The sequence below is a fragment of the Prionailurus bengalensis genome, chromosome D4 (genome assembly GCF_016509475.1).
Source record: "Prionailurus bengalensis isolate Pbe53 chromosome D4, Fcat_Pben_1.1_paternal_pri, whole genome shotgun sequence".
Classification (NCBI taxonomy): Eukaryota; Metazoa; Chordata; class Mammalia; order Carnivora; family Felidae; genus Prionailurus; species Prionailurus bengalensis.
Genome location: NC_057359.1, coordinates 6291692 through 6317953, shown reverse-complemented (window position 1 = coordinate 6317953; position 26262 = coordinate 6291692). Strand labels below are relative to the sequence as shown.

The following is a 26262-nucleotide window of genomic DNA, read 5'->3' as shown; positions in this document are numbered from 1 at the left end:
GTCAGATACATGACTTTGGTCTAATGAGACGCTATTACAGTCACAATAAACTGGAGAATAATATTGTTTAACACCTCTTACCATGATAGCCAGGAAATTTGCAAAGTATTTATTTTCAGGATATGAGCCAAAGCAAAAGAGAAGTAAAAAAAAAAAGATAACACTAACCACACTGAATACAACTATAACCATGTAGATATTCTTTATTTATTTTCCTTTCTGTCTTCTCAATGGTAGTGCTTCTAATCCTACATGTTGATGTCTTCAGGGAATCCTGAAACTGAAGGTCTTTATCCAATAAAAAGTACTTTTGTACTTTCATGTAGTTTTATTACATTCAGAAATGTTCTAAATCTAAAATAATTATTCCAAAATACTTCAGCAGATGGAGAATCCAAGCAAGAAACAAGAGTCATTAAAGGCTATGCTGAGCAAAGACTTTCCCACCTGGATGGCAGGAGTTTTTAAAACATTTTTTTGACAGGGGCACCTGGGTGGCTCAGTCGGTTAAGCATCTATGACTCTTGAATCTGGCTCAGGTCATGATCTCACAATTCATGGGTTTGAGCCCGCATCAGGCTCTTCACTGGCAGCGTGGAGCCTGCTTGGGATTCTGTCTCCCTCTCTCTGCCTCTCTCTCTCTCTCTCTCTCTCTCCCTCAAAATAAATAAATAAAGTTAAAAAATAAATAAAACATTTTTTTTTGACAAGCTGATTCTAAAATTCCCTTGGAGGAGGAAATATACTACAACATGGATGAAACTCAGAATTATTATACTTTGTGAAAGAAGCCAGACAGATACAGTACTGTATAATTCCATTTGTTTGAAATGTCTAGAAAAAGCAGATCTATAGAGACAGAAGGTAGATTAGTGATTTTCCAGGTTGGGTGTTGGGATCCAAGACTTACTGTAAATGAGCACAAGGGAATTCTGGAGATGATGGAAATGTTCTAAAACAGGATTATGGTGATGTTTGCAGAACACTATAAATATACTAAGAATAACTGAATTGAATCCTTACAATGGGTGGATTTATACTATGTCAATTATACCTCAGCAAAGGTGTTTAAAAAAAAAAAGAAATGGGACAGACTACCCTTTCAGCATTAGTCATGATAGGTAAATGACAGCATGTGTTTATGTAAGTTTTTTTTACTGTTTATTTAATTTTGAGAGAGAGACAGAGCGTGAGCAAGGAGAGGGGCAGAGAGAGAGGGAGACACAGAATCTGAAACAGGCTCCAGGCTCTGAGCTGTCAGCACAGAGCCTGACATGGGGCTCGAACTCGCAAACTGTGAGATCATAACCTGAGCCAAAGTTGGATGCTTAACCGACTGAGCCACCTAGGTGCCCCAGCATGTGTTTATTTTAAATCATTATAAAAAATAAGGAAGATATGTGGTTATATAGTCGCCTGACTTCGTAATTCTTCCTGTATCTTAAAAAGGCCTTTTGTATTCCACTCTCAGTAAATTATTCAAAAACATCTGAACCACTTGGTAAGGAATAATTCTAGTCAGATGCAAAAAATTATAAATAATTTTATAATAAAACATTCCATCTTTACATTTATAAAAGAAGAAAGGAAAAACTGTTTAGCATTATATATATATATATATATACATATATATATATATATATATATATTCCTTTTCACAAATCATTACTTTCAAGCATTATATTCCATATTTTTCTATTCTCATACCAAAACACACCAGGTTTTCCTTGCAGTGGCAAGAGGTGGGAAGAATATTGGGTTTTTTTGCTCAGTAAATGTTTCTGTATTTTCTTCAAGTTTTCTTATGTCTGATACTAATATCACCGTCCTTGAGTATTAGATGCTTACTTGCCCTATAGAGGTGCCATATATACCATACTAAATTTTTGGTCAAGAGGGTGAGTTGAAGTGATCTGCCTTCCTTTAAAACATTGCTCAGATATCAGCCCATCACCATTTTTTACAGGGAATTTGGGGAGCTCAGTTTGGATGGTTGTTAATCTGGATATTCTTTTACTTAGAAGAAAATATGTTTGCACAATAACTAAATTCAGAATCCAATTAATATCAGAAAGTTAATATAGTGACATAATTGCTAATAGGAAGAATTCATGGGGTAGGTCATCTCCAGTTCTTATGAATTTTTGGCAAACCTTATATTGGAAGTTTCTTATTTAAACCTGATTTCAGTATAAAGACAGAAGTAGGCTGTAGAAAGAATCCATTATTTAGTTTCCTGTTTCTGGGAAATAATACTTCCAATATTCATGTTCACATGTGATTTTAAGAATAAAATACCATTTCATTATTTTAAGAAAATAACCATTAATTCCTGAAATGGAAGAAATTGTTATTTTTACATTTTGTCCTTTTCTGATGTGTATGGGTCTAAGAGTTCCACAGAAAGGTGAGCCTGACCCAGTCATAACCAATAAATCTTCGATTTGCTGCTGTTAAATCCCTGCAGAAATACTCATTCCTCCTGCAATATAATGCTAAGTAAAAACCCAAACTGAATAGCCACAGACAGGGAGAGGTCAAATTGGGAAACATAAACATAAATGTAATTAGAGGTTTGTGTTATAAAATGTTCTTCTATAATCCTCATGAATGTTTCTGCTTAATGAGAAAGAGATACATTTTTTGTGATGGGATGTTTATTCACACTGACCTCATTTTTGAAAACTAAAACCTAATTTGATGGTACTGATAAGCAAGCTAAGATGTGAAGTATTAAAAGCACTAGTGGCTTAGTATCAGCCCACAGTGGGAGGTGGGGGAAAGGCCACATAAAAGACAGTGTGGTAGGAAGGGAAAGGCATGAGTTTTCATGAAAGATATTGGCATCATTAATTCTGAGTCTGGAGGAAGACAGCACTCCCTGTATCAAATCCAATAGAAAATCAATTTAGGGCACCTGGGTGGCTCAGTTGGTCTCAGCCACTCTCCCGCTCTCACTCAAAATAAATAAATAAACTTTAAAAAAAGAAATTGTAGGAATATTGAGGATTTGAGCAACTAAATTAACAAGTTAATTTTATGTATATGTGTATAGCCCAATAAAAATAGGAAAATACTCTTTATAAATATTTAGTGAACATTGTATTATACCACAATAAAATATCCCAATAAATTCTCAAGTCAAAAATCTCGTAGACCATTTTTAACCGTAGTGCAGTAAAAGTAGGAATTAAAACAAATGGATAATGATTATTTATAAGATTTGAGAAAATAAGTTGAAAAATGACTAAAAAAGCCCCCCCCCAGAACTATGAAAATCAACAAGATAATTTAGCAGGATGGCTGAATATAAGATCATATAAGCTCAACATACAAAAATTAAAAATGTTTATATGCCAGAAACCATTAAAAACTATTCATAATATTATAAATACTATGTAATACCCAAGAATAAATTCCAACCAGAATCCTATCAGGAATTATCTTAGTGAACTTCACAAGCTTGTTGTAAATTTACTTGGATGAAAAATATGCCAGAAAAAACTATTTTGAAAATTGCTTTACCTGCCAGACATCCAAAGTTACTGTAGCGGTGTGTTGTACATTATGGTAGCCACTAGCAATATATTAACTTGAAATTAATGATATTAATTAGAATAAGATAAAATTCAAAATTCAGTTTCTCACATGCCTTGCTGGAACTTTAGTTTTTACTCTGAAGAAGATGGGAAGCTGCTGGGGGTTATAAGCAGGAATTTGTGTGATTTGATGCTTGAACAGGACCAGTCTGAGAGATGAGCATTGTGTTCATAGCAGCAATATTCATAATAGACCCAAACTGGAACCAATCCAAATACCCATCAACAATAGAATGGATAAATAAATCGTGGTTTTGTGTAATTGAATACTACAAAGCCTGGAAAAAATGAATTATGGCTACAAGCAACAATATGAATAAACAATGTGGACATAATATTGAATGGGAAAAAAAGACAAAAGAATGCATACTGTGTGATTGCATACATATGAAGCATTAACATAGGCAAAACTAATTTATGAGGGTAGAGGTCTGGATAATGGTTGCCTTTAAGCACTGAGAGAGAGAGAGAGAGAGAGAGAGAGGCAGGAGGAAGCCTCCTAAGGGCTGAAGATGTTCTATATATTGATCTTGGTGGTACTTATACCAGTATAAACATATGTAGAAATTTATTGACCTGTATACATAGGGTTTGTGTACTTCACTATGTCTATGACATGCTTCAGTATAAGAAGGAAATAAGTTGTAGGGGAACAGTTAGGAGGCTATAGCACGAATGGAGGCAAAAGATGAGGCTTTGAGCAGTGTGGTAGCAATGGAGGTGGTGAGAAGTGGTTAGATTCTGGATATTTTGGAACTTAGAGCTGAAAGTGATTTTCTGATGGATTGGGTAATGGGGTGTGAGAGAAAGGGAAGAGTAAGAGGTAACCTCAGGTTTGAAGCCTGAGCACAGCATGGTGGTCGCACTTGTGGATATGGGGAAGCCGCCAGGATGAGCAGATCTGATGGCTAAGAATGGGATCGGTGGGGTAAGAATAAGGAATTGTGTGTGGTTTGAACATGTTTGAGGTGTTTATGGACATCTAGGTAGAGACGTCAAGTAGACAGTATGATCGGTCTAGGGTAGAAATATAAATCTGAAGTTATCAGTTATATAGGTGGTATTTGAAATTAGGAGATTGAACGAGATCCCCTATGACATGAGCACAGACAGAGAAGACAACTGTGATATGAGCCAGGGCCACTCCTGGAACGTGCAGCAGGGAGCAGAGGAGGCAGAAGAGACTGAGATGGCTTCATTAGCGAAGGAGGAGGGGAACCAGGAGATAGGCTTTCCCAGCATTGAGGACAGTAGTTTCAAGGAGGGAGTGATCAGTGATCAACTGTATCAAGAGTTGTTGAGAAATCGAGTGAGCCAAGCCCTGAGATATTAATTCTGTTGATTAGTGATAATCTGAAACCATGCCTGTCACATTGGTAAACACTCAAATATCACAGGCTATGTGGAGAATATCATGGGGAATATACCTTAAAACCTATATAAACTCATTATTCTTGGCAGGAGATCATATTTTTGCAGTGAAGAAAATAAAAATTCTTCAGAAATGACGTCACTCTCCTACTCTTTCCCTCTGACTTTCCAAGTTTTGGCTTAAAATTAGCGAGTATATAGTCCTAGGGAACTAGTCTAGCCTTCTATCACCCTGGTCCTAAAGAACATGGAGAACTGAAGTGTTTTCTTGTCTGTTCCATAGTTTAAAGACTGCCCAAACTTGTGATGGAGTGTTCCTCTTCTGGGAAACAGGGCTGCCACTTACTCAACCTCCTGGTGCCTCGGTTTCCCATCTACAAAATGGAAATAGTAATAGTGGCAATCTCAGTATGTGTAACAAGGATTACAGGGGTTAATATGTTCAGAGAGCTTAGAATAGTACTTGGCATAGAGAAAAATGTTAAATAAGCATTAGATATTTATTATCTTATCCTAGTGCTCCTCCTGCTGAAGACCACCAGAAAAGTAAAGTAAAAAAAGTAGAGTTCATTGACTTGTTGCAGCGAAAGAGAAACATACCATAGGAAGTGTGGGGTGTCTCAGTAAGAGACTATTAGAAGAGATTTATAGGACATGGACTTGTGGTAAATAATTTGGGGAAGGTTCAGAGATCATCTGGACTGAGTGCTGTCAGAAAGTGGGAATAATTCCATGACTGGATATTTTAAGTCTTCTTATCTAGAAGGTGGCAGGAACTAAGCATGTGCAAATTGTAAATAGTAGAGAAGGAGCAGCCCTCACATTAGTCAGAATGGGGCGGGGGGGTCGCCCAGTCATCTCCGTAGTTTGGACAATGTCCATTTCTTTGTCTATTTTCTGACATGATTATAGAGTGGTCTTGTCTGATGGTGGTGCTCTCTGAAGCTGCTTATGTTCCCTAGGAGAACACCATGGCCTAACTGGTAGTGCCAGGGGCTAGCTGTCAGGGGTACATTTTTCTTTCTCAGTCTGTACCAACTGCCATGTGCTTTCAGGGGGTGATTAAAAGACTCTGGGAAGATTTTTTTTAATTTCTCCTGACAACATCTGAGTAATGAGTCATCAAGGAGGACCTGGGGAGGTGGCCAGAGAGGATAAACTGATCTAGGAAACATCTGAGGATTTAATCCTAAGTGTACCCATCGTCTCTGCTTTGCAGATGACCCACTCTCTACAAGCTCTTAGAAAGGGATAGAATGTTAGTGGGTCATCCAGAGTGATACCAGAGAGAAAATAGGAAGTGATGGGAGTTTGCCTCTGGCCCTCGGAGAGAAGGGATTCTGGCATGAACTCCAGGGTAGGATGGCCTTCTCCTTTGTGACCTAAAGCCTTTACAAATATGAAGTGGAGGGACTTGCTTCACAGTACGTGAAACTCACCTCCTCTGAAGGATAGGGACCCTGGGAGCTCTCAATGAGAATGTGCTTCAGGAAAACCTAAGTGATGAAGAGAAATGTCAAGGAGGAGTGAGGAGCAAAGATGAGGTTTCCAGGGGCCTGAAGTGTAAAATACCTAGGATGGTTGGTGAATGTGGCCAGATGCACCAGGAAGGTATCATCTGGATTAGATATTCATTGAAGAAACCAACACAGGCTGTCTAGAAGATTCTGAAAACCTGGTGCCAGCCTTCATCTGCCTCAGGCTAGGATGTTTTTTGGCTTAGAATCTCAGGAACAGCGCACTCTGTATCTAGTTAAATTTATATTTTCATAAACTAGTTATGTCTCTATTTTGCTTACCTTTGTCCATGTAAAATTAACCTGTAAAACCATGGGAGTGCTAAGGGAAGATCTGGACATGTTGACAGAATTGGCCAAGGCGGACTGATGCTAGACCATTTTCAGAATCTGAAGATCACAGGAGAGGCCAAACGGAGGGGCCTTAGGCAGAGACTCAGAGAGGTAGCTGTGGGGCCTGGAGACCCTTCCTACCTGGGCTCTCTCCCACAGGATCCAAGGGCAGAATGCGAACACCAGTACACCATCCTCGCCTTTCTTCTACAGTGTTTATTCTTGGTGGCCTTCCATAATTCACCAAATAAAGGTGGGGTTTGTGACTTTGGAGCCAGGGAGATCCAGACTCTGACCTCAGGCTCCTTTGGTATTAGCTCTCTGGTCTTAGACGTGGGACTCTACACAGCAGTTACCTCAATCCATCAAATGCAGCGATTACACACCTACCTCACAAATCTTTTGAGAGACAGTAAGTGTAAAAAGGCAAGTCCAGGGTGTTGGAAATAAAGTGTAGTGATGGCAGTCAAATCTACATGTGTGCTGCCTTCCCTGTATCATGTCAAACAGGAACATTTCAGGAGAGAACTTTTTAAATGTCTTTGAAATTCAAAAAAGACTAAATCTTAAAAAAAAAAAAAAGTTCTGTTGACTACTATAATGGCTAATTGTCAGAAAATTGTTGCAAAGGAGATATTTGTTCTTTTGCCCTACTAGGTCTCCCTACTCTAAATATCAAAGTGGCAGAATTTTCTAAGAAAAACAAATAAAGGATATATAGCATATACCAACAGAAAAATACTTGGCTAAATTTATGTTGGCCACCAAAAGACCTTGGAATTTGGCTCCAAAGATTAAATGTTTGTATGTGCTTAAAGCATCATTCAGTTTATCTATAATCATTGATTTAACACAATTTTATGTGATGCAATATGGTTTTTATTACATAGTTTTTATTACATAGCTTTTATTACATAGCTACATATTACATATGGCTTACATAGATGTGCTAAATCAAAATAAGATTACTTATCTTTGAAGCATTTGCAATTTTTGACATTTGATCATTCAGGGTGAAACAGAAAAAAGCCAAGATGTCCAAAAACATTGCCTGGGGGGGAAAAAGCTAAGATAACAGAAGGAAGTCATAACCAACTGCAATACTAATTTTATCTAGATTATCACAATATTTTTCATGAGGGCAGCGCACTTTGATTTTATGTCAGAAAATTCCACAAAACTAGTTCGTCACATGTAACGAATTGTGTTGTTGGGTAAAAGATGATGTCACACTGGCTATTCCTTAGTCTTTGGTCAGAAGCAGTGGTAAACTCGGTGTTGATTCAGCACTGCCTTCTCCTCATCACCCTGTGAGCAGTGGCACACATTCCTGAGACTGTCCTCCAGAATCAAAGGCAGGGTCTGTGGCCTTGGAGCAGAGGTAAGGTTGGCCTTTAATTGTATTCAATCATGAGGAAAAAAGGGCAGTCCCACAGCCACCCGGGTATGTTCATTTCTTTTCATATTTTGTCCAGCTCAGCTGTCCTCATCCTTTTAGTAAGCCAAGACACCCTAAAGCTGGCCACTTGTTAGGTTGAGTAGAGAATCTGTGGGAAGGAGGCTTGGTTGGAAAAGCCTCACAGATAATTCAATGCACCTTCCCCTTTCCCACCGCTACCAGGCTCAAGGGGGTAGGGGCACATTCTCCTCAATCAGGTAATCCTACACCAATCTCCATTGCTGCAAGGGTGCACAGAGGTGAGGAGTTGGCCTGGCCTGGGCAGCAATGAACTTCACACCACTTAGAGCTCTGTTATCTGCACTATGAGGTCCAGAAGGAAAGGCAACAAATCTCTTACAACAACAATGCCGGGTACTAGGGTTTAATCAAAACGAGACTTAAACAGTCTGCACGTTTTGGAACAAACCTCTTGATTTTTCAGTGTCTTTGTTTTTTCCTTTCTCCATTTATATTTTAGACATTGTGATAAATTATATAATCTGCTCTCCTCGGGACTGCTCCAGGGAGGGCCTCTTGGGATAAATTAAGTGATACTTGGCAAGTTGTCATAGATGCTAACAATAAAGATGCTATATAATTCTGAGTAATTGCTTAGGGTTGATATGCTTATGTAACTTGTCATTGACAATAAGTCCCAGAAGGGTGTATTTCTTATTTCCACAGCTTATCCTAAATTTTATCTTAAAACTTCTACTTGTGCTTCCCATTTACTATGTCACTACTGTGTAATTATTACATAGATATGCGTAAGCCAAATTGTTTAAAGTTAACTTACATTCTTATATTGGTTAATGCCCTGGATTTTGTGTATGTCTTATGAATGAATAATTGAAGCAGGGAGAGACAAATATGGTTATGTAAAAGTGCAAAAAGTAGTCAGACTCCCTGGTTTGAATCTTGGTTCTACTCCACACCAGCTGCGTAACTTTAGACAAGCTCCTTAACCTCTCTGGGTTTCAGCTTCCTCATCTATAAAATGGTCATAATAATAGGGTCTCTTTACCAGGTTATTATGAAACAAAATAAGAGAATACATAAAATGTGTAGAATAGTGGCTGGCATTTAACAAGCACTCGGTAAAAATTGGCAATTATTATTATTATTTTTTTAATGTTTTATTATTATTTTAATGTTTATTACTATTATGTTTAATGTTATTCTTGAGAGGTAGAGAGAGAGACAGCACAAGCAGGGGAAGGGTAGAAAGAGAGGGAGACACAGAATCTGAAGCAGGCTCCAGGCCCTGAGCTGTGAGCATGGATCCTGATGCGGGGCCCAAACCCACGAACCACGAGATCATGACCTGAGCCGACATTGGACGCTTAACCGACTGAGCCACCCAGGCGCCCCCCATATATCCCTTTCTTAAGAACTGTGAACATTATTTATATTTATCTTTGTTAAGTCAATTTTTCAAAAATTTTGAAAGGGCTAATGATCTAGAATTTTTGATGTAGTGGCTGAGGTTTATTAAATTCTTGGGAAGTAAGAACTTGCAATCCACATTTACTTGCTGATCAGTTGGGAAGGGAAGGTGGAGAGAAAGTAGAGGAGGCAAAATATATTTATGAGGTTTTCAACATAGTCATTGAGGGGAAAAAATGAATGGTTCAGATGTAAGGAAATGAAGGAAGAGGGGAAAATAATTGGAAATAATATAACTGAATGAACCTTCCCAATATGAGGACTCTTTCATAAGGAGTTTTTTTAAAGTAACTTTCCATTTACAAAAAAGAACCACACATTAGATGCTGCAAACAAAATTCACTATCACTTCCCTCTAACACTGACTTAAACATGCCTGTTTTTTTAATCAACTCCCTTTTTGCCTGAGAAAGAGCCTAAGGTTGAACTCTTTGCAAACCACATTCTGATGTGTTACTGGTTCCGAGAGCAGAGATCAGGGGCAGAGGACAGACTTTTATTAAGGCTTGGGTGAGATTAATTATGTAAGCTGTAAAAACATGTGTCTGAAGAAGTGAATCTTACCTTGACTAGGTGATCATTACTCTGAGGCATGATATGAATTTGTTCCCAATAATTGGCAAGAGAGCTTCACAGTCAGTTACTTAATCCAGAAGTCATTGAAAGCTTGGTCAGCAGTTCTGACCGTGTCTCTGTAGATGCATCCACAGTTCAACCATGTCTCTGTAGGTACCTCAACAGTTCTAACCGTGTCCCTGTAGATACCTCCACAGTTCTGACCATGTCTCTATAGGTACCTCCACAGAAACATGGAGCAGTTTCATTAGGAAATAAGGGAAGTGATCATCAGGGAGTAAGAAAGTATGAATCAGGGAGCAGAGCATAACGTAGGCAGCAATCGTCAGGGAATAAGAAAGTATGGATAAGAGAGCAGAGCATAACATAGGCAGTGATCATCAGGGAGTAAGAAAGTATGGATCAGATGGGAATGCAAGCTGGTGCAGCCACTCTGGAAAACAGTATGGAGGTTCCTCAAAAACTAAAAATAGAACTACCCTACAACCCAGCAATTGCACTACTAGGCAGTTATCCACAGGATACAGGTGTGCTGTTTCAAAGGGACACATGCACCCCCATGTTTATAGCAGCACTATCAACAATAGCCAAAGTATGGAAAGAGCCCAAATGTCCATCGATGGATGAGTGGATAAAGAAAATGTGGTATATATACAATGGAGTATTACTCGGCAATCAAAAAGAATGAAATCGGGGTGCCTGGGTGGTTCAGTCGGTTAAGCGGCCGACTTTGGCTCAGATCATGATTTCGTGGTCCGTGAGTTTGAGCCCCACGTCGGGCTCTGTACTGACAGCTCAGAGCCTGGAGCCTTTTCAGATTCTGTGTCTCCCTCTCTCTGACCCTCCCCTGTTCATGCTCTGTCTCTCTCTGTCTCAAAAATAAATAAACATTAAAAAAAAATTAAAAAAAAAGAATGAAATCTTGCCATTTGCAACTACATGGATGGAACTGGAGGGTATTATGCTAAGTGAAATTAGTCAGTCAGAGAAAGACAAAAATCATATTGCTTCACTCATATGAGGACTTTAAGAGACAAAAAGATGAACATAAGGGAAGGGAAACAAAAATAATATAAAAACAGGGAGGCGTACAAAACAGAAGACACTCATAAATATGGAGAACAAACTGAGAGTTACTAGAGGGGTTGTGGGAGGGGGGATGGGCTAAATGGGTAAGGGGCATTAAGGAATCTACTCCTGAAATCATTGTTTCACTCTATGCTAACTAATTTGGATGTAAATTTTAAAAAATAAAAAATAAAATAAAAGAAAGTATGGATCAGGGAGCAGAGCATAATGTAGGCAGCGATCGACAGGGAATAAGAGGAGGAGAGCATAATAAGAGGAGGAGAGGCAGCGATTGTCAGGGAGTAAGAAGTATGCATCAGGGAGCAGAGCATAATGTAGGAGAAGTTGAGAGGAAAACATTATATTCAAGAACATCTTTAGAACAGTGCACATTTCTCTGTGTAATAATCTCTGTTCACTACCTCACACTGCATTTTCCTTTGTCCTTCTGCAGTATAATTTGGAAGCCCATCTCTTGGAATAGGCACTAAGGACCAAATGGAGATGTGGTTTCTTATTCCTAATTTGCATGGTTCTCATTTTCCCAAAAAATCCTCATGTACACATCGACTCCCCCCAAAAGTGGTTTTTTTACTTGGTCATGTATTATTAAGAAATGCACTAGGGCTGTATTCTTTAACATAATACCTTCAATCATACTTTGTAATTCTAAATGAATCTGTCTCTGGGTGGTTTATGAATACTAACAGCAACACCAAAAAATGTATTTAAATAGAACATTTTCACATATGAAAGGCTATTTTTATTTTTACATTTAAAGGCTCTTAACATCTAGAAGGCATTTAAAAATATTAAATGAAGAACTTTTTTTCTAAAGTATATTTATTTTTGAAGGGGAGAGAGACAGAGCATGAGTGGGGGAAGAGCAGAAAGAGAGGGAGACACAGAATCTGAAGCAGGCTCCAGGCTCTGAGCTGTCAGCACAGAGCCAGACACGAGGCTCTAACTCACAAACTGTGAGATCGTGACCTGAGCTGAAGTCAGATGCTTAACTGACTCAGCCACCCAGGCGCCCCTTAAATGAAGAACTTTTTAGGAAGGACTGAAACCTAGCAGAAAAATGCTTTTGCACTCTAGGTAATCCCTGCTGGAAGGCTGTGTAGAAATAGGTAGTATTTTGTTGTATTTATATCATAATAGGTCTCATTGTAAGAGATAGAAGCCAGTTTGGATAAATTTAAAGCTACAACAAATTTGTCACAGCAGTAAGAAACTAATACAGTGCCCATACATCATTTGAATAAATAATATTGCCCACACAATGGAGTACTATGCAACTATTAAAGAAAATGAGAAAAACCTCTGAACAGCTTTGGAGTGACATACTGTTAAATGTATAGGCAAGGTATAAAAGGGTATCATTGGTACACTACCCTTTATGTAAGAAAGAAGGAGACAAAAGAAAATACGCACGTATCAGTTTATTGTGCAAAAGAAGTGCAATAAGGATAATTGAAGACTAGAGAAATTAGGCACCTATAGGTTGAATGTGGGAAGGGGCTATATAAAAGAGAGGGGTGGGAATAGGTTAGCTGGAATGAGGAGGGAGATACCCTTCTCTGAGCGTGTCTTGCTGTATAGCTTTGATTAGTAGAACACAGTTATGTTTTATATATCCCCCTACCCTACAACTAATTAAAACTGACCAGACATAGGGAGAATATAAAGTATAAATATTGCAAATGAATAACCTAACCATTCTGAAGGAGCCCAGGAAGAACTAACCCAATTCACAGGAAAACAGTATTTTGAATGCATATTTATTGTAAAGGGGAAAAGAACAAAAAATGTACTTTAGTTAGTGAATCTGTTTCTCACCGGGGTATATATTGGCAATTTTAGAATTATTTTATTTGTCTACTAGGAGTGAAGTGAATATATTATGGAAAATAACAGCCAGGTTTCTCACTGTCTGATAAAGAACATATGAGGATAAGGAAAGACTAGAATGAGGTGTCATAATGGATTGATCAGAGATATCAGCATGAACTCCTGGTTTAGTGTATGTGCATGGGTTAGTACATGTACATGTCTTTGCTGAATAGGCCCAGGAACAATGACCATAGCAACAAACACATCTAGAGTCCAGGTCTTGATTTCTAAGTACTATTCTCCAATAAGAGGAACCAGGACTCCTTGAATAAGTGGTTAATTCCAGACCTGGGACAGGGACAATATATATGGACTATCTTTTGATCACAGAAAATAAAAAAATATTCAAAAAACGTTGGGGTATGTCAAAAGGACCTAGGAGCCAACTTGAAGGAGTTTCCAATAGCCAAGACAATAATTTAAACCATAAAGTAAATAATGGTGGTACTAGATTATAACCCATAGGATAAAATGTCCATGAGACCATATTGCTATAAATAATTTAGGTGAAGAAGGAACAGCTTTTCCAGTGAACAAATACAGATGGAATGAAGAAGATACAAAAATCACCACTAGGCAGATACTACAGTAATAATTGTTGCATGTAAGATCCCACCAATGGGTGTGGAAATCAATGGACACAAGTGTGAGTAATAGCAAGATATTAACTGAGTCTCAAAGTATCTCCCCAAAAGTATTTATCAATTAGAAAACCAAAAATAGTAAGTTTACAGTGGAGAGACCTGCTAGGCACCACCTTAACCAAGTGACCAAGGTTAACATTACCAGTAATAAGACATACTGACATCAGGTATCCTTTGATATGGTGCAATGAAAAAGACACAACAGCATTCTGTGGTTTAAGAATAATAGCAAAAAGTGCACAACCTGAATCTAATTGTCAGAAAACACTAAAAGAACCCAAAGTAAAATAAATTCTTCTAAATAATTGACCAGGACTTATCCAAAATACTTATCATGAAAGCGAAGGAAGGAATGAGGAACTGTCACAGATTGGAAGAGACTAAGGAGACACAACAGTTAAATGCAGTGTGAGATCTTAGATTGGATCCTGGAACAGAAAAGGGACATTAGAAGAAAAATTGGTGAAATATCAAAAAGATCAGTTGTTTGGTTCATTTTATTATGCTTATGTTAATTTCCTGGTTTTGATCATTGTACTTTGATATTATAAATTGTTACTATTAGAGGAAGCTAATAAATGAAGGGTATTCATAAACTCTCTCTGTATTAGTTTTGTAATTTTTCTGTAAATCTAAATTTTTATTATTTTTATTTTTTTAATCTTGTTCTTTTTTAAATTTTTTTTTAATTTTTAAGAAGTATTTATTTATTTTTGAGACAGAGAGAGAGACAGTGCGAGTGGGGGAGGTGCAGAGAGAGAGGGAGACACAGAATGCAAAGCAGGCTCCAGGTTCTGAGCTGTCAGCACAGAGCCTGACTTGGGGCTCAAACCCATCGACTGGACCATGAAATCATGACCTGAGCTGAAGTCAGTCGCCCAACTGCCCCAATGTTTCTTTATTTTTAAGAGAGTGAGAGAGAGAGACAGAGCATGCGCGGAGAATGGGCAGAGAGAGGGAGGCAGAATCTGAAGCAGGCTTCAGGCTCTGAGCTATCAACACAGAGCCCAATGCAGGGCTTGAACCCACGAACTGTGAGGTCATGACCTGAGCCAAAGTCGGACACTTAACTGACTGAGCCACCTAGGTGCCCCTTATTTATTTATTTTTTAAAGTTTATTCATATTTTTTTGAGAGAGAGACAGAGAGATAGAGAGAGAGAGAGAGAGAGAGACAACAAGTGGGGGAGAAACAGAGAGAGTGGGAGAGGGAGAAAGAATCCCAAGCAGGCTCTGCACTGTTAGCACAGAGCCCGATTCAGGACTTGAACTCACTAAGCATGAGATCATGACCTAAACTGAAATCAGATGCTTAACCAACTGAGCCACCCAGGCACCCCTAAAATTATTTTAAACTAAAACATTTATTAAAATGTGGTTTCACTATTATTTTGTACTTAATAAGATTATTGAAGAATAATGACAGTTTCAATTGTTACCCTTATGTTAACTATTAGAGATATTTACAGGGGATATTTTTTTTTGTCTCTTAAAAATTCTCCTCCTTCTGCTGCCCCACATTCTTAATTATCTTAAGGAAGAAAATGAAGTAGAAACAAGACACATATGAGAAGTGTAAAGATTTTAACAGCAAGCCTGCATTAAATTATTTTTAGAGTAAGGTAGGGTGAGAGGGAGAAAGAATACATGTTATGAAGATTTATAGAGAAAACAAAATTATTAAAGCTATAGTACCATTTTTTAATTAACAGTTTTGTGTCCCAGACTCTGTATATATTGGCCATTCAGAACATGCTTTACTGAGTTAATAAATAAAGTGACCACCCTTGTTCAAGCAATGAAAAACTAAAAATGAATTAAAATTCACTCTGATCAGATTTATGAAACAGAATTATAGTTGAGGGAAGCAAAGAAAAAGAAAAGCCTTCTGGCAGTCTATAACTGGATTCATTGATCTCATTTAAGTTTGTGAACAAACCTAAAACCATTGTGTCCCCTTTAGAGAACTGATTGAAGGGCCCTGGACCCAATGTCAGCAGGGAAAGGCTAGGTAGCACAAGACCAGCTTGGTGGCTTGACCCTTGTCATTTAGTTGTTTCCCTTTGTAGAGATAAGTACCTGTGGCATCAATGACCTCATTATTTCACTTTCATTTCCTACCCTTCCTGAATATGGACAGAATATAGGAAATCATAACTATTTTCATTAACTCCTCTAAGTGATTCCATTAAGTGATTAATATTTTGCCCCACATTTAAAGAGATTTGCTGAAGATTTTTAGCAACCTCTTTAAAAGTCAACTAATGTATTGTATTCTATGTATTTACCGAATCCTTCATAATGTAGTTAAATTAACTTATTCCTATCCATTTCAACTTTAGTAGAAAAGAAACTGGAAGGTTGTCACTGTCTTGAACTTCAGGTACTTGAAGACCACTAATAGGCCAAGATGCTCTTTTCAGAGAGCCTGAACCCTGATGAACAGATTCGTCATCTGAGTCAGTTACAGATTTAGTATGTAACTCCTAATCTTAACTGTGCAGTGCATGACTTCTTTATGTTCATAAAGAATGAGCCTCCTGCTAACTGGATATCTACATGCAAAAGAGTAAAGTTGAACCCTTACTTCACACCATATAAAAAACTAACCCCAAATGGGTCAAAAACCTAAATATAAAGCTAAAACTATAAAACTCTTAGAAGAAAACACAGAAGCAAATCTTTATGATTTTGGATTTGACAATGGTTTCTCAGATATGACACCTAAAGTACAAGCAACAAAAGAAAAAATAAATTGGATTTCACAAAAATTAAAAACTTGTATTCATGAAAGAACACTGTCAAGAGAGTAAGAAGACAACCCAAAGAATGGGAGAAAATATTCGCAAATCTTGTTTGATGATGATCTAGTGTCCATCATGTATAAGCAACTCCTGCAGAGTCAAAAACAAAAACAACCCAATTTAAAAATGAGCAAAGTTTATAGCAGCACTCTCAACAATAGCCAAATTGTGGAAAGAGCCTAAATGTCCATCAACTGATGAATGGATAAAGAAATTGTGGTTTATATACACAATGGAATACTATGTGGCAATGAGAAAGAATGAAATATGGCCTTTTGTAGCAACGTGGATGGAAATGGAGAGTGTGATGCTAAGTGAAATAAGCCATACAGAGAAACACAGATACCATGTTTTCACTCTTATGTGGATCCTGAGAAACTTAACAGAAACCCATGGGGGAGGGGAAGGAAAAAAAAAAAAAAGAGGTAGAGTGGGAGAGAGCCAAACCATAAGAGACTCTTAAAAACTGAGAACATGGGGCGCCTGGGTGGCGCAGTCGGTTAAGCGTCCGACTTCAGCCAGGTCCCGATCTCGCGGTCTGTGAGTTCGAGCCCCGCGTCAGGCTCTGGGCTGATGGCTCAGAGCCTGGAGCCTGTTTCCGATTCTGTGTCTCCCTCTCTCTCTGCCCCTCCCCCGTTCATGCTCTGTCTCTCTCTGTCCCAAAAATAAATAAACGTTGAAAAAAAAATTTAAAAAAAAATAATAATAAAAAAAAAAATAAAAACTGAGAACAAACTGAGGGTTGATGGGGGGTGGGAGAGAGGGGAGGGTGGGTGATGGGTATTGAGGAGGGCACCTTTTGGGATGAGCACTGGGTGCTATATGGAAACCAATTTGACAATAAATTTCATATATTGAAAAAATAAATAAATAAAATAAAATAAATAAAAAAATAAAAATGAGCAAAGGACCAGAATAGACATTTCTCCAAAGAAGATATATAAATGGCCAAAAAGTCTGTGAAAAAATGTTATTAGTTATTAGGAAATTTCAAGTCAAAACCACAATGAGAAACAACTTCAAACCCATTAGAATGGGTAGAATTAAAAGAAAAGAAAAGAAAAAGGAAGATAACAAGTTTTGTCAAGGAAGTGGGTAAATAGTAACCGAAATACCTTTTGGTAAGAATGTAAAATGGTACACCCACCAAGGGAAACATTTTTGTGGTTCCTCAAGAAGTTAAATATAAAAGTAGGTGATCTAGAAATTCCACTCCTAGGTATATACTCAAGAGCTGAAAAGCAAATGTTCAACAGAAACCTGTATAAGAATTTTCATAGCAGCATTAATCACAACAGCCAAAAAGTGGAAATATTAATGTCTGTAAACTGATGAGCAGATAAACAAAATGTGGTGTATCTACACAGTGGAATGTTGTTTAGCCATAAGTAGGAATAAAGCTCTGACTCATGCTACAACATAGAGGGACCTTGGAAAGATTATGTTAAGTGAAATAAGCCAGACAAAAAAATAATATTGCATGATTCCATTTATATGAAATGTCCAGAACAGACAAATCCATACAAAAGCAGATTAGTGGTTGCCAGGGATTGGGGTGATGGGGAGTGACTGCTTAATGGGCATGGGGTTTCCTTTTGATGAAGATGTTATGGAATTCAGTAGCAGAGATGGTTACACAACATTGTAAATGTCACTGAATTGTACACTTTAAAATGATGAATTTTAGGGGCGCCTGGGTGGCTCAGTCAGTTAAGCATCGGACTTTGGCTCAGGTTATGACCTCATGGATCGTGGGTTCGAGCCCCACGTCGGGCTCTGTGCTGACAGCTCAGAGCCTGGAGCCTGCTTTGGGTTCTGTCTCCCTCTCTCTGTCCTTCCCCCACTTGTTCTCTCTCTGTCTCTGTCTCTGTCTCTCAAAAATAAAATAAAAACACTTAAAAATTTTATAAGATGATGAATTTTATATTATTTGTGTTTTACCACAATAAAAATAAACCTCAAGAATAATCATGAGTGAGGGACAAAGGTAACGGGGATAGGGACTGGCCACAATGAGTTTCAGAGGGGTAAGTTGAAGAGAGTTCTAAATCTAAGTTGGTGAGCTTGTGTTGACATGGTGATCTTTTAGTCAGGGTACTATCTGGCCACTTCTGGTTCTGGAACCATCTCCCACTTGCTCGTCCTTCCACATACAGAGTTGGCTGCTTTCCTCCTCCTTCACTCCCTACTTTACATTTTGGGCTCCTTGTTGCCACAAGACTCTCTACCAAGCAGACACTGTACTCTCTTGTTTTCCTCAGAACATTAAGCCCTTCTTATTTCAAGAAGCTTTCACCTCAAAAAAAAAAACAAAACAAAAGCAAAAAACAGATGAGAGGGCATAAGAATGGCAGGTTGTTGGGAGTTATAGGGGTTTAAGCAATTTCAGAAAGTTCTCATAATAGTTATTGCTGTTCTAATTTTTATATATTTGAAAAAGCATGTATTGAGTATACATTATGTTTTATGTTGCAGAAACAATCCTATCAGAGTCCATGCTGCTATATAGACAAATTACTACAAACTTAGTGGCTTAAAATAACACAAATTACTATCTTATACTTCTGGACATCAGAAGTCTGACACAGGTGCGAATGGGCTAAAATCAAGGTGTCTGCAAGAATCTCCTTTTCGAGAGTCTAGGGGAGATTCTGTTTCCTAGCATTTTCCAGTTTCTCCAGGCCACCTGCATTCCTTGTGGGGGATCCCTTCCTCCATGTTGCAGTCCAGCAACATCACATCTCTCTCTCTCTCTCTTTTTAATTTTAACTCCAGTGTAGTTAATGTACAGTGTTATGTTAGTTTAAGGTGTCATTATAGTGATTCAACAGTTCTGTGCATTCCTCACTGCTCATGTAAGTGTGCTCTTAATGCCCTTCACCTATTTCACTCCTCCCTATCCTGCCTCCCCTCTGGTAGCCCTCAGTTTGTTGTCTACAGTTAAGAGTCTATTTTTTTGTCTATTTTTTTCTTTGCTCACTTGTTTTGTTTCTTAAATTCCACATTGGTATTTCTCTCTCTCTCTCTCTCTCTCTCTCTCTCTCTCTCTCTTTTGTCCTCACCTCTCCACTTTTAAGAATTTGTGTGTTTAGGGGTACCTGGGTGGCCCTGGGTGGTCGGTTGAGCATCTGACTTCGGCTCAGGTCATGATCTCACGGATCGTGCGTTCGAGCCCTGCGTCAGGCTCTGAGCTGTCTGCACAGAGCCCAGAGCCTTCTTCAGATTCTGTATCTCCCTGTCTCTCTCCCCTTCCCCTGCTCATTCTCTGTCTCTCTCTGTCTCTGTCTCTCTCTCTCTCTCAAAAATGACCATTAAAAAACTAAAAAAAAAAAAAAAAAAAATTTGTGTGTTTAGATTGGGTCCACATGGATCACCAAGGATAATTTTCCCATCTCAAGGTCTGTTCCCTTAATCACATCTGCAAGGTCCATTTTGCCACAAGATAATACATTCACAGTTCTAGAGATTACTGTGTGGACATCTTTAGGGAACCAATGTTCTGCTTACCACATACATACATACACACAAACATCTGGTTATTTGCAGCATGACTCACCCTTGATGATAAATTCCTTGAATTTAGATGATAAGTTCCTTGAATATAGAGCACATACCTTAGGCATTTCTGAGTCCTGCTTAGCATACAGCACATTATTTTATATATATTAAATATGTATTTTTTGGTTTATAACTATACCTCATTTCTTTAACACCAAACTAACAATAGACATACAATCACGTATTTTTTAAATCTTGAGTTTGTTGTCTATACACAGTAAACGGTGAATAAACTACCTGACTTATCTTTACATGGATCATAACTGCTTTGCTTACAGAGTTCTAGAGCACAGCAAAGACTTATGGAATCTTCCCTCATTCTTTCTGCTTTCCATTTTCAGTTTCCATTCTGTTATATAATATCAAAATGCTTTTCTGGCCACTCAAGAGATACGAAATTAGTTTAGGTATGCCATCTAATGGCATTTTAAGAAAGTATTCATTTTTCTTTGATACTTCGTTTACTTGAGTATAGCCACCATCATGAGTAAGAGATGCTAAACAAAGCAATGGGAAACTGAAGTTTGCTGATGATATGAAAACATCATTCTAACTAGTAGTATAAATCCCCTCTAGCTCAACTTGAACCAAAGTTGTAATGAAGAGAAACCTTTCTGATTTGAAGTCTTTTACAAATTCTTATTAATCAGACTCCAGTGACTGATTTAATTTCCTGATTAGCTTACTTAAATTGAAAACTATTTGGTTCCATCTCCAATATGCATTGTGTTAAATCCCTGCCAATCATTGATTATAATTATGTAGCATCATGGAAAACGAAGGGCAAAGACCTCAAACTAGACTGTGCATTACAGTCTCCTGGAGAGCCTAAAACAGTGACAGCATGCCCGGCCAGGAAGAGATCTGATTGGTCTGGGGTGGGACCTAAATATCCCAAAGCCCTGAGTGAGTAGAATGTACAGCCAGTTAAGAACCTGGGCACTGGTATGAGATGTAGCTGAATCTCTAATTCTTGTTCTTTTCCCTGAATGAAAAAAAAAAAAAACCCAATAATACGGAATGATTGAGTTATTATTTATCTCCTTTTTTACCAAAAAAAAAAAAAAAGTAGAAGTAAGAAAAAAAACTGGGGAAAGTATTCTAGTCATTAGGCTTTTCTTTAATAAGAGTTTTGCTTTATTTCTTCTCTTTACCCCTTTTATTGAGATGCCATCAAACAGGAAAAGCACCAAAAGACATGCCGTCATGGGCTAAAGGCATTAGTACATATGATGTTTCAACTGGGATTTTTAAAGATATTTTAAAGAACTTACAAAGACAAGAAATCTTCTACCCTAGTGGCCCATTCCTTACATTTTCTGAGTCCTGCCCAGTCACAGGGGCTCTGGGATATGAGGTCAATTCCAGACCGGCTTTAACTGTTTGGGCTCACTCAACATATAGGATGGAACCTGTAGGTAGCTTCAGGTGTATTGTGATAACAAAATTCTTCAATTTAGTAATGGGTTCATCGGTACTCATTTTATTATGCTTCATAACTTATAAATATATTCTCTAGAATGTATCAAATGTTTTGTGATACTTTTTTTTTCAATAAAAGAATAGCTCTAAACCCTAAGAAAGATGTTAGAAGTTTAATTCCTTTAAACAGGAAATATTTGAGGACCCACCTAATCTTCCAAAATTTCTACAGATTATGTTTCTCTCTAGCCTGTCCCAGTTAAGATCAGAACTCAAGTAGCTTTAAGGTGGAAAGCTGCTTTAATAGTGTTGATCTACATTCTTTTTATCATCCTTCCTTGAAATTAGAAGATAAATAATAAAGTATATCCTGATCAACAAAGAAAAACTAATCATCCTAACCAAACACATGTTGGGAGAATCAAACTTAATGGGCCATTCCTGTACTTTTTGCTGGGTAGGCCAAGGATATAGGGTCTGACTGTTCCTTACATGGGCCATTACTCAGGGTTGTGTTTGCAGTGAGAAACCTTGAGAAATGAAGTAACAAGTCTTACCTAAGAGCAGCCTGGCTGACCCGTCACGGTAGAAGTAGTAGATTCCATAGCTCACTGTTCCTCGGCTGTGTCCCGAACCCATTGTACCCACCTCAGCATCCAATTAAGCCAACCTGCATGCCCTCTTGAGACTTGAGGGGCACAGGGAAAACTCATGCCAACCTCAAGCTTATGCTGCTTACTGTGCTATGAGTAGTGAAGTCCTCTGTCTCTGATGGAAGTGTCTCCTGTATTCTGCCAGCGTCCAATAAATAGTAACAGGCTAATTCGTTATCTTGCAAATAGGATAAAATCCCACACCCTTCACATATCCTGACTTCAAGGGAATGGATGTAAAAATCTATAGTTTCCAAAGATCTTGGACAAAAGACTCTCTGGGCATATGACATTCTTGGCTGGTTCATATGCCTAATGTTTAATCTCCCCTAGGCCACTTTTCTGTGTTACAAAAATTCAGTTTCCATTCTTTAAATCGTCCCATTCCCCCAAAAGAAATCGTTGTCCTGCACAGGACACTCTTAATAGCAATCATGGCAGCAACCATGAATACTTATAAAGTGAAAGACACTGTTTTGAGGACTTGAGGCATTGTCCCATATACTCTCTTTACACGACCATCATTATCCTCAAAGCAACCTTGTGAAGGGGATACTGTTACCTCCAGTTTATAAACCAGGAGGCTGAGGCACAAGTCATACAGTTAGGGGTAGAGATGGGATTCAAACCTAGCTGGTCTGTCTTTAGTCCTCACTTTTAATCACTCACCATACTGCCTCACAGTAGGACCTTCTATCCCCAGGGCCATAATGAACCCCAGAAGCCAAGAGATCTTTGTTTGAAACCTTAGGAAAATAATTTCAGTCAAACCTTTACAACGTTTCATAATACTTCCTGACAATTAGGCAGTTAGACAATATCAGGCAATTAGACAATCTTCTACTTTGCTACTTCCACTTTGCTATCAGCCTATGTCTAAATCCAGTGTCAAGTTTTCACAGTGTGTATTAATTTCCTATTGTTGCTATAACAAATTATACTTGAAGCTTAAAACAGCATAAATTTATTATCTTATAGTTCTGGAGTCAGAAATCCCAAGCGGGCTGTGGGACTGTGTTCCTTCTGGGCTCTAGGAAAGAATCCACATCCTTGCCTTCTCCAGCTTCTAGAGGCTACCTGAATTCCTTCTTTGGCCCTTCACTCTATCTTCAAAGCCAGCAGTGTAGCATCTTCAAATCTTTTTTTTTCTCTCTGACTTTGACCCTCTGTTCTCTCTCTACCCCTTATTTTTTTTAACATTTATTTATTTTTGAGACAGAGAGAGACAGAGCATGAATGGGGGAGGGTCAGAGAGAGAGGGAGACACAGAATCCGAAACAGGCTCCAGGCTCTGAGCGGTCAGCACAGAGCCCGACGCGGGGCTCGAACTCACGGACCGTGAGATCATGACCTGAGCTGAAGTCGGACGCTTAACTGACTGAGCCACCCAGGCGCCCCATCTCTACCCCTTATAAGGACCATTGTGATTACATTGGGCCCATCCAGATAATCCAGGATAACCCAGGAGCTTCCTTAGCTCAAACTCCTTAACTTAATCACATTTCAAAGTCTCTTTTGCCATGTAAGGCAACATATCCACAGGAGGTTAGGATGCACATATTTGGTGAGGAGAGGGGCATCATTCTACCTCCCCTATACTCTAAGCAGTTACGTCTTCCTTTGGTATGGAAATTTTTATACTAGGATCTAGACTGGAGATTTAAACACGCCCATTTACCAGATAATTAGTAATCCATTTCATCTTGGCTCCAAGGATAGAGGCCCATGAGCATTTTACTTTTTGGGGCCAAAGAGAACAATACTGCTGGAGTATGTCATAGAAACTTTAACCACTGTAACAACATAAAAACTTAATTGTTTGAAAATGTACCTGGAGTCGAGCATTCATAAGCATAAACTCCTGTTGGTTTTTCATGTTTTCATTCATAGATTTTGAGAATATAAACCCCATCTTCACCTAAAATGTAAAAAAGCAGTGAGGCTTAAAATGATATATTCTACATGTATCCTCATATAGGATGCTTTGGACTGTCCATATAACAAATACCAGATACCAGATACCATATAAAAATGTAAAAAAAAAAAAAAATCAAATTCTGAGCTAGGAACACAGTGTGGATTACAGTCCTTTCTTCTAAGTAGCTGTCTGATCTTGGGCAAACTTAACCAGCATGGCCAACATTTGCTAGCCTACGACCAGCTGACTGAACGAAGATGATTTCAGAATCTCCTCCTTCTCTATAGGTATACAGCTCCATGTTTCCTGATTTTGCTTCCCACTGTAAATCTTGAAGAACTGAATACTTAAAAACAAACAAACTAAAAGATCACTCTCTCTTCTGTGAGGGACAGTTGTATAGACCTTCTGTACAACTGGATGACAGAAACTTTGCTTCTGAGAAGGGATGATTCAGAAGATGCATTGAGGACACCTTGAAGACAGATTTCTCTGTGCTCCTTGCATTTGTGTTCAGGAAGTTTTAGGTGTTTCCAGGTCACTATGTCAACACTCTTCCTGTGATCCCTGGCCCTCTCCTATATACCCCTATTGTGTCACCCACTGGTGATATCCCTTGGCCATCCTCTTCTGGCTTCACCTTTCTTCTCTTCAGCTTCTACTGAAGGTCTCAAGAGGGGAAGAACACAATGACACTTAAATGTCCTGGGAAAAGCAATTTTTAAATGAATACATGGTATTGCCTATCTTATTTATCATGCTTAGGAAGTTCTTAAGTGCTCTATCACTTCTAGGGAGCCAAAATTTCAATTTTTTGTTCTTAATCCAATTGGGTAGGTACAGAAGGCCTTCGGTTTATTATTAATTTTACTTTCAGAAGATTGAAAAAACTTAGGGGAGCTACCACCGCTCTCCCCTCAATAATAGTGCTGATTCTCTTTGGTGGGCTACCAAGCAGGTTGTGAACCTCATGTCGGACCGACCAGCCTCAGTGCTTTCCAACGGACCCACACTCTTCTGTAGGAAACCCAGCAGAGCTTATGCTTTTCACAGCCTTATCATGAAATAGTGGGTTCTGGCTAGCTGGGGAGAAGATTCTGGGGGAGGGAGGGAATTTTGTGCCAGGTGGTAGAATAGTTATCCTTGCTAACTAGGTTCCAGGCGAGTGGGCACTCCAAGCCAGACTTCAGTGACTTCCCTGTATTCTTGCCAAAGATGCATTCTTGATTTACAGGGACCTCAGAGCCAGAGTCAGCCTCAGTGCTGGGCATAGGAGGCTGAACAACTCACTGGAGAGAAGAGGCAGGTCATGAGGTTTCTCTTCCCTTCTGCCACAGCCCCACTCTGTCCCCTGTCCAGAGAGTCAGAGGCCACCCGCTGAGGGTAGGGAGATGTAACAGAAGTTCTTTCCTTTTTCTGAACTTTGGCACCCCGAGTCAGTTGTCTGCAACAGCAGGCCAGAACTTGCTTGAAGGAAGTAGCAATATATTATCCATCTTGGAAGTCCCCATGATGTCTTTTTCCCATAAATGTTTTCATAGAACATGAGTGATACAAGAGAAATCAAGCTTAGGTCACTTGCCATTCTTTTTTTTTTTTTTTTTTTTTTTTTCCTGCACATAGGAGTAGATGATTGAATTTTTACATATGTTACAAACATTTATGAAGAAAACAGCTGTCCTCTAATCCCATTCCTACACACACACTCTCACCCTGTAAATTATAGAAATGTGTCTCTTGCAGTGCCCCTGTTGAGAAGGGGGTGGCATCTCTCCTGAAGTGGAGAGACAGTGCTCACATCAGCCATCTAGGGAGGAGAAACTATCTGGAAGGTTAGGGTATAGACTTACCTGTTCCTGGGCCTCAGTTTCTTGGTCTTGCTCCCAAGGGTTAAATGTAGAATCCAATCAGGATGAAGAAGTTCCCTGTGGTCCCCAAGGGAACCCACACCTGAAAATAAGTGTACCACACCTTGTGAACTATGTCCCAGAGTTCAGTATCTTCAACCTTCCTCTCCGTC

At 38.7% G+C, this 26262-nt stretch overlaps 1 protein-coding gene across 3 annotated transcripts in view; it reads right to left on the bottom strand.

Annotated features, from left to right (window-relative positions):
* The window catches only part of PLGRKT (plasminogen receptor with a C-terminal lysine), a 43802-nt gene that overhangs the window by 16124 nt on the left and 1416 nt on the right, over positions 1-26262 (bottom strand). For all 3 annotated transcript variants that reach the window (XM_043567043.1, XM_043567044.1, XM_043567045.1), the window contains exons 2-3: positions 26093-26192; positions 24156-24242 (exon numbers count right to left, since the gene is read on the bottom strand). In XM_043567043.1, coding sequence (XP_043422978.1) covers positions 24156-24236 — 81 coding nt within the window. In that variant the 5' untranslated portion in view covers positions 24237-24242; positions 26093-26192. The remainder of the gene's footprint in view (positions 1-24155; positions 24243-26092; positions 26193-26262) is intronic.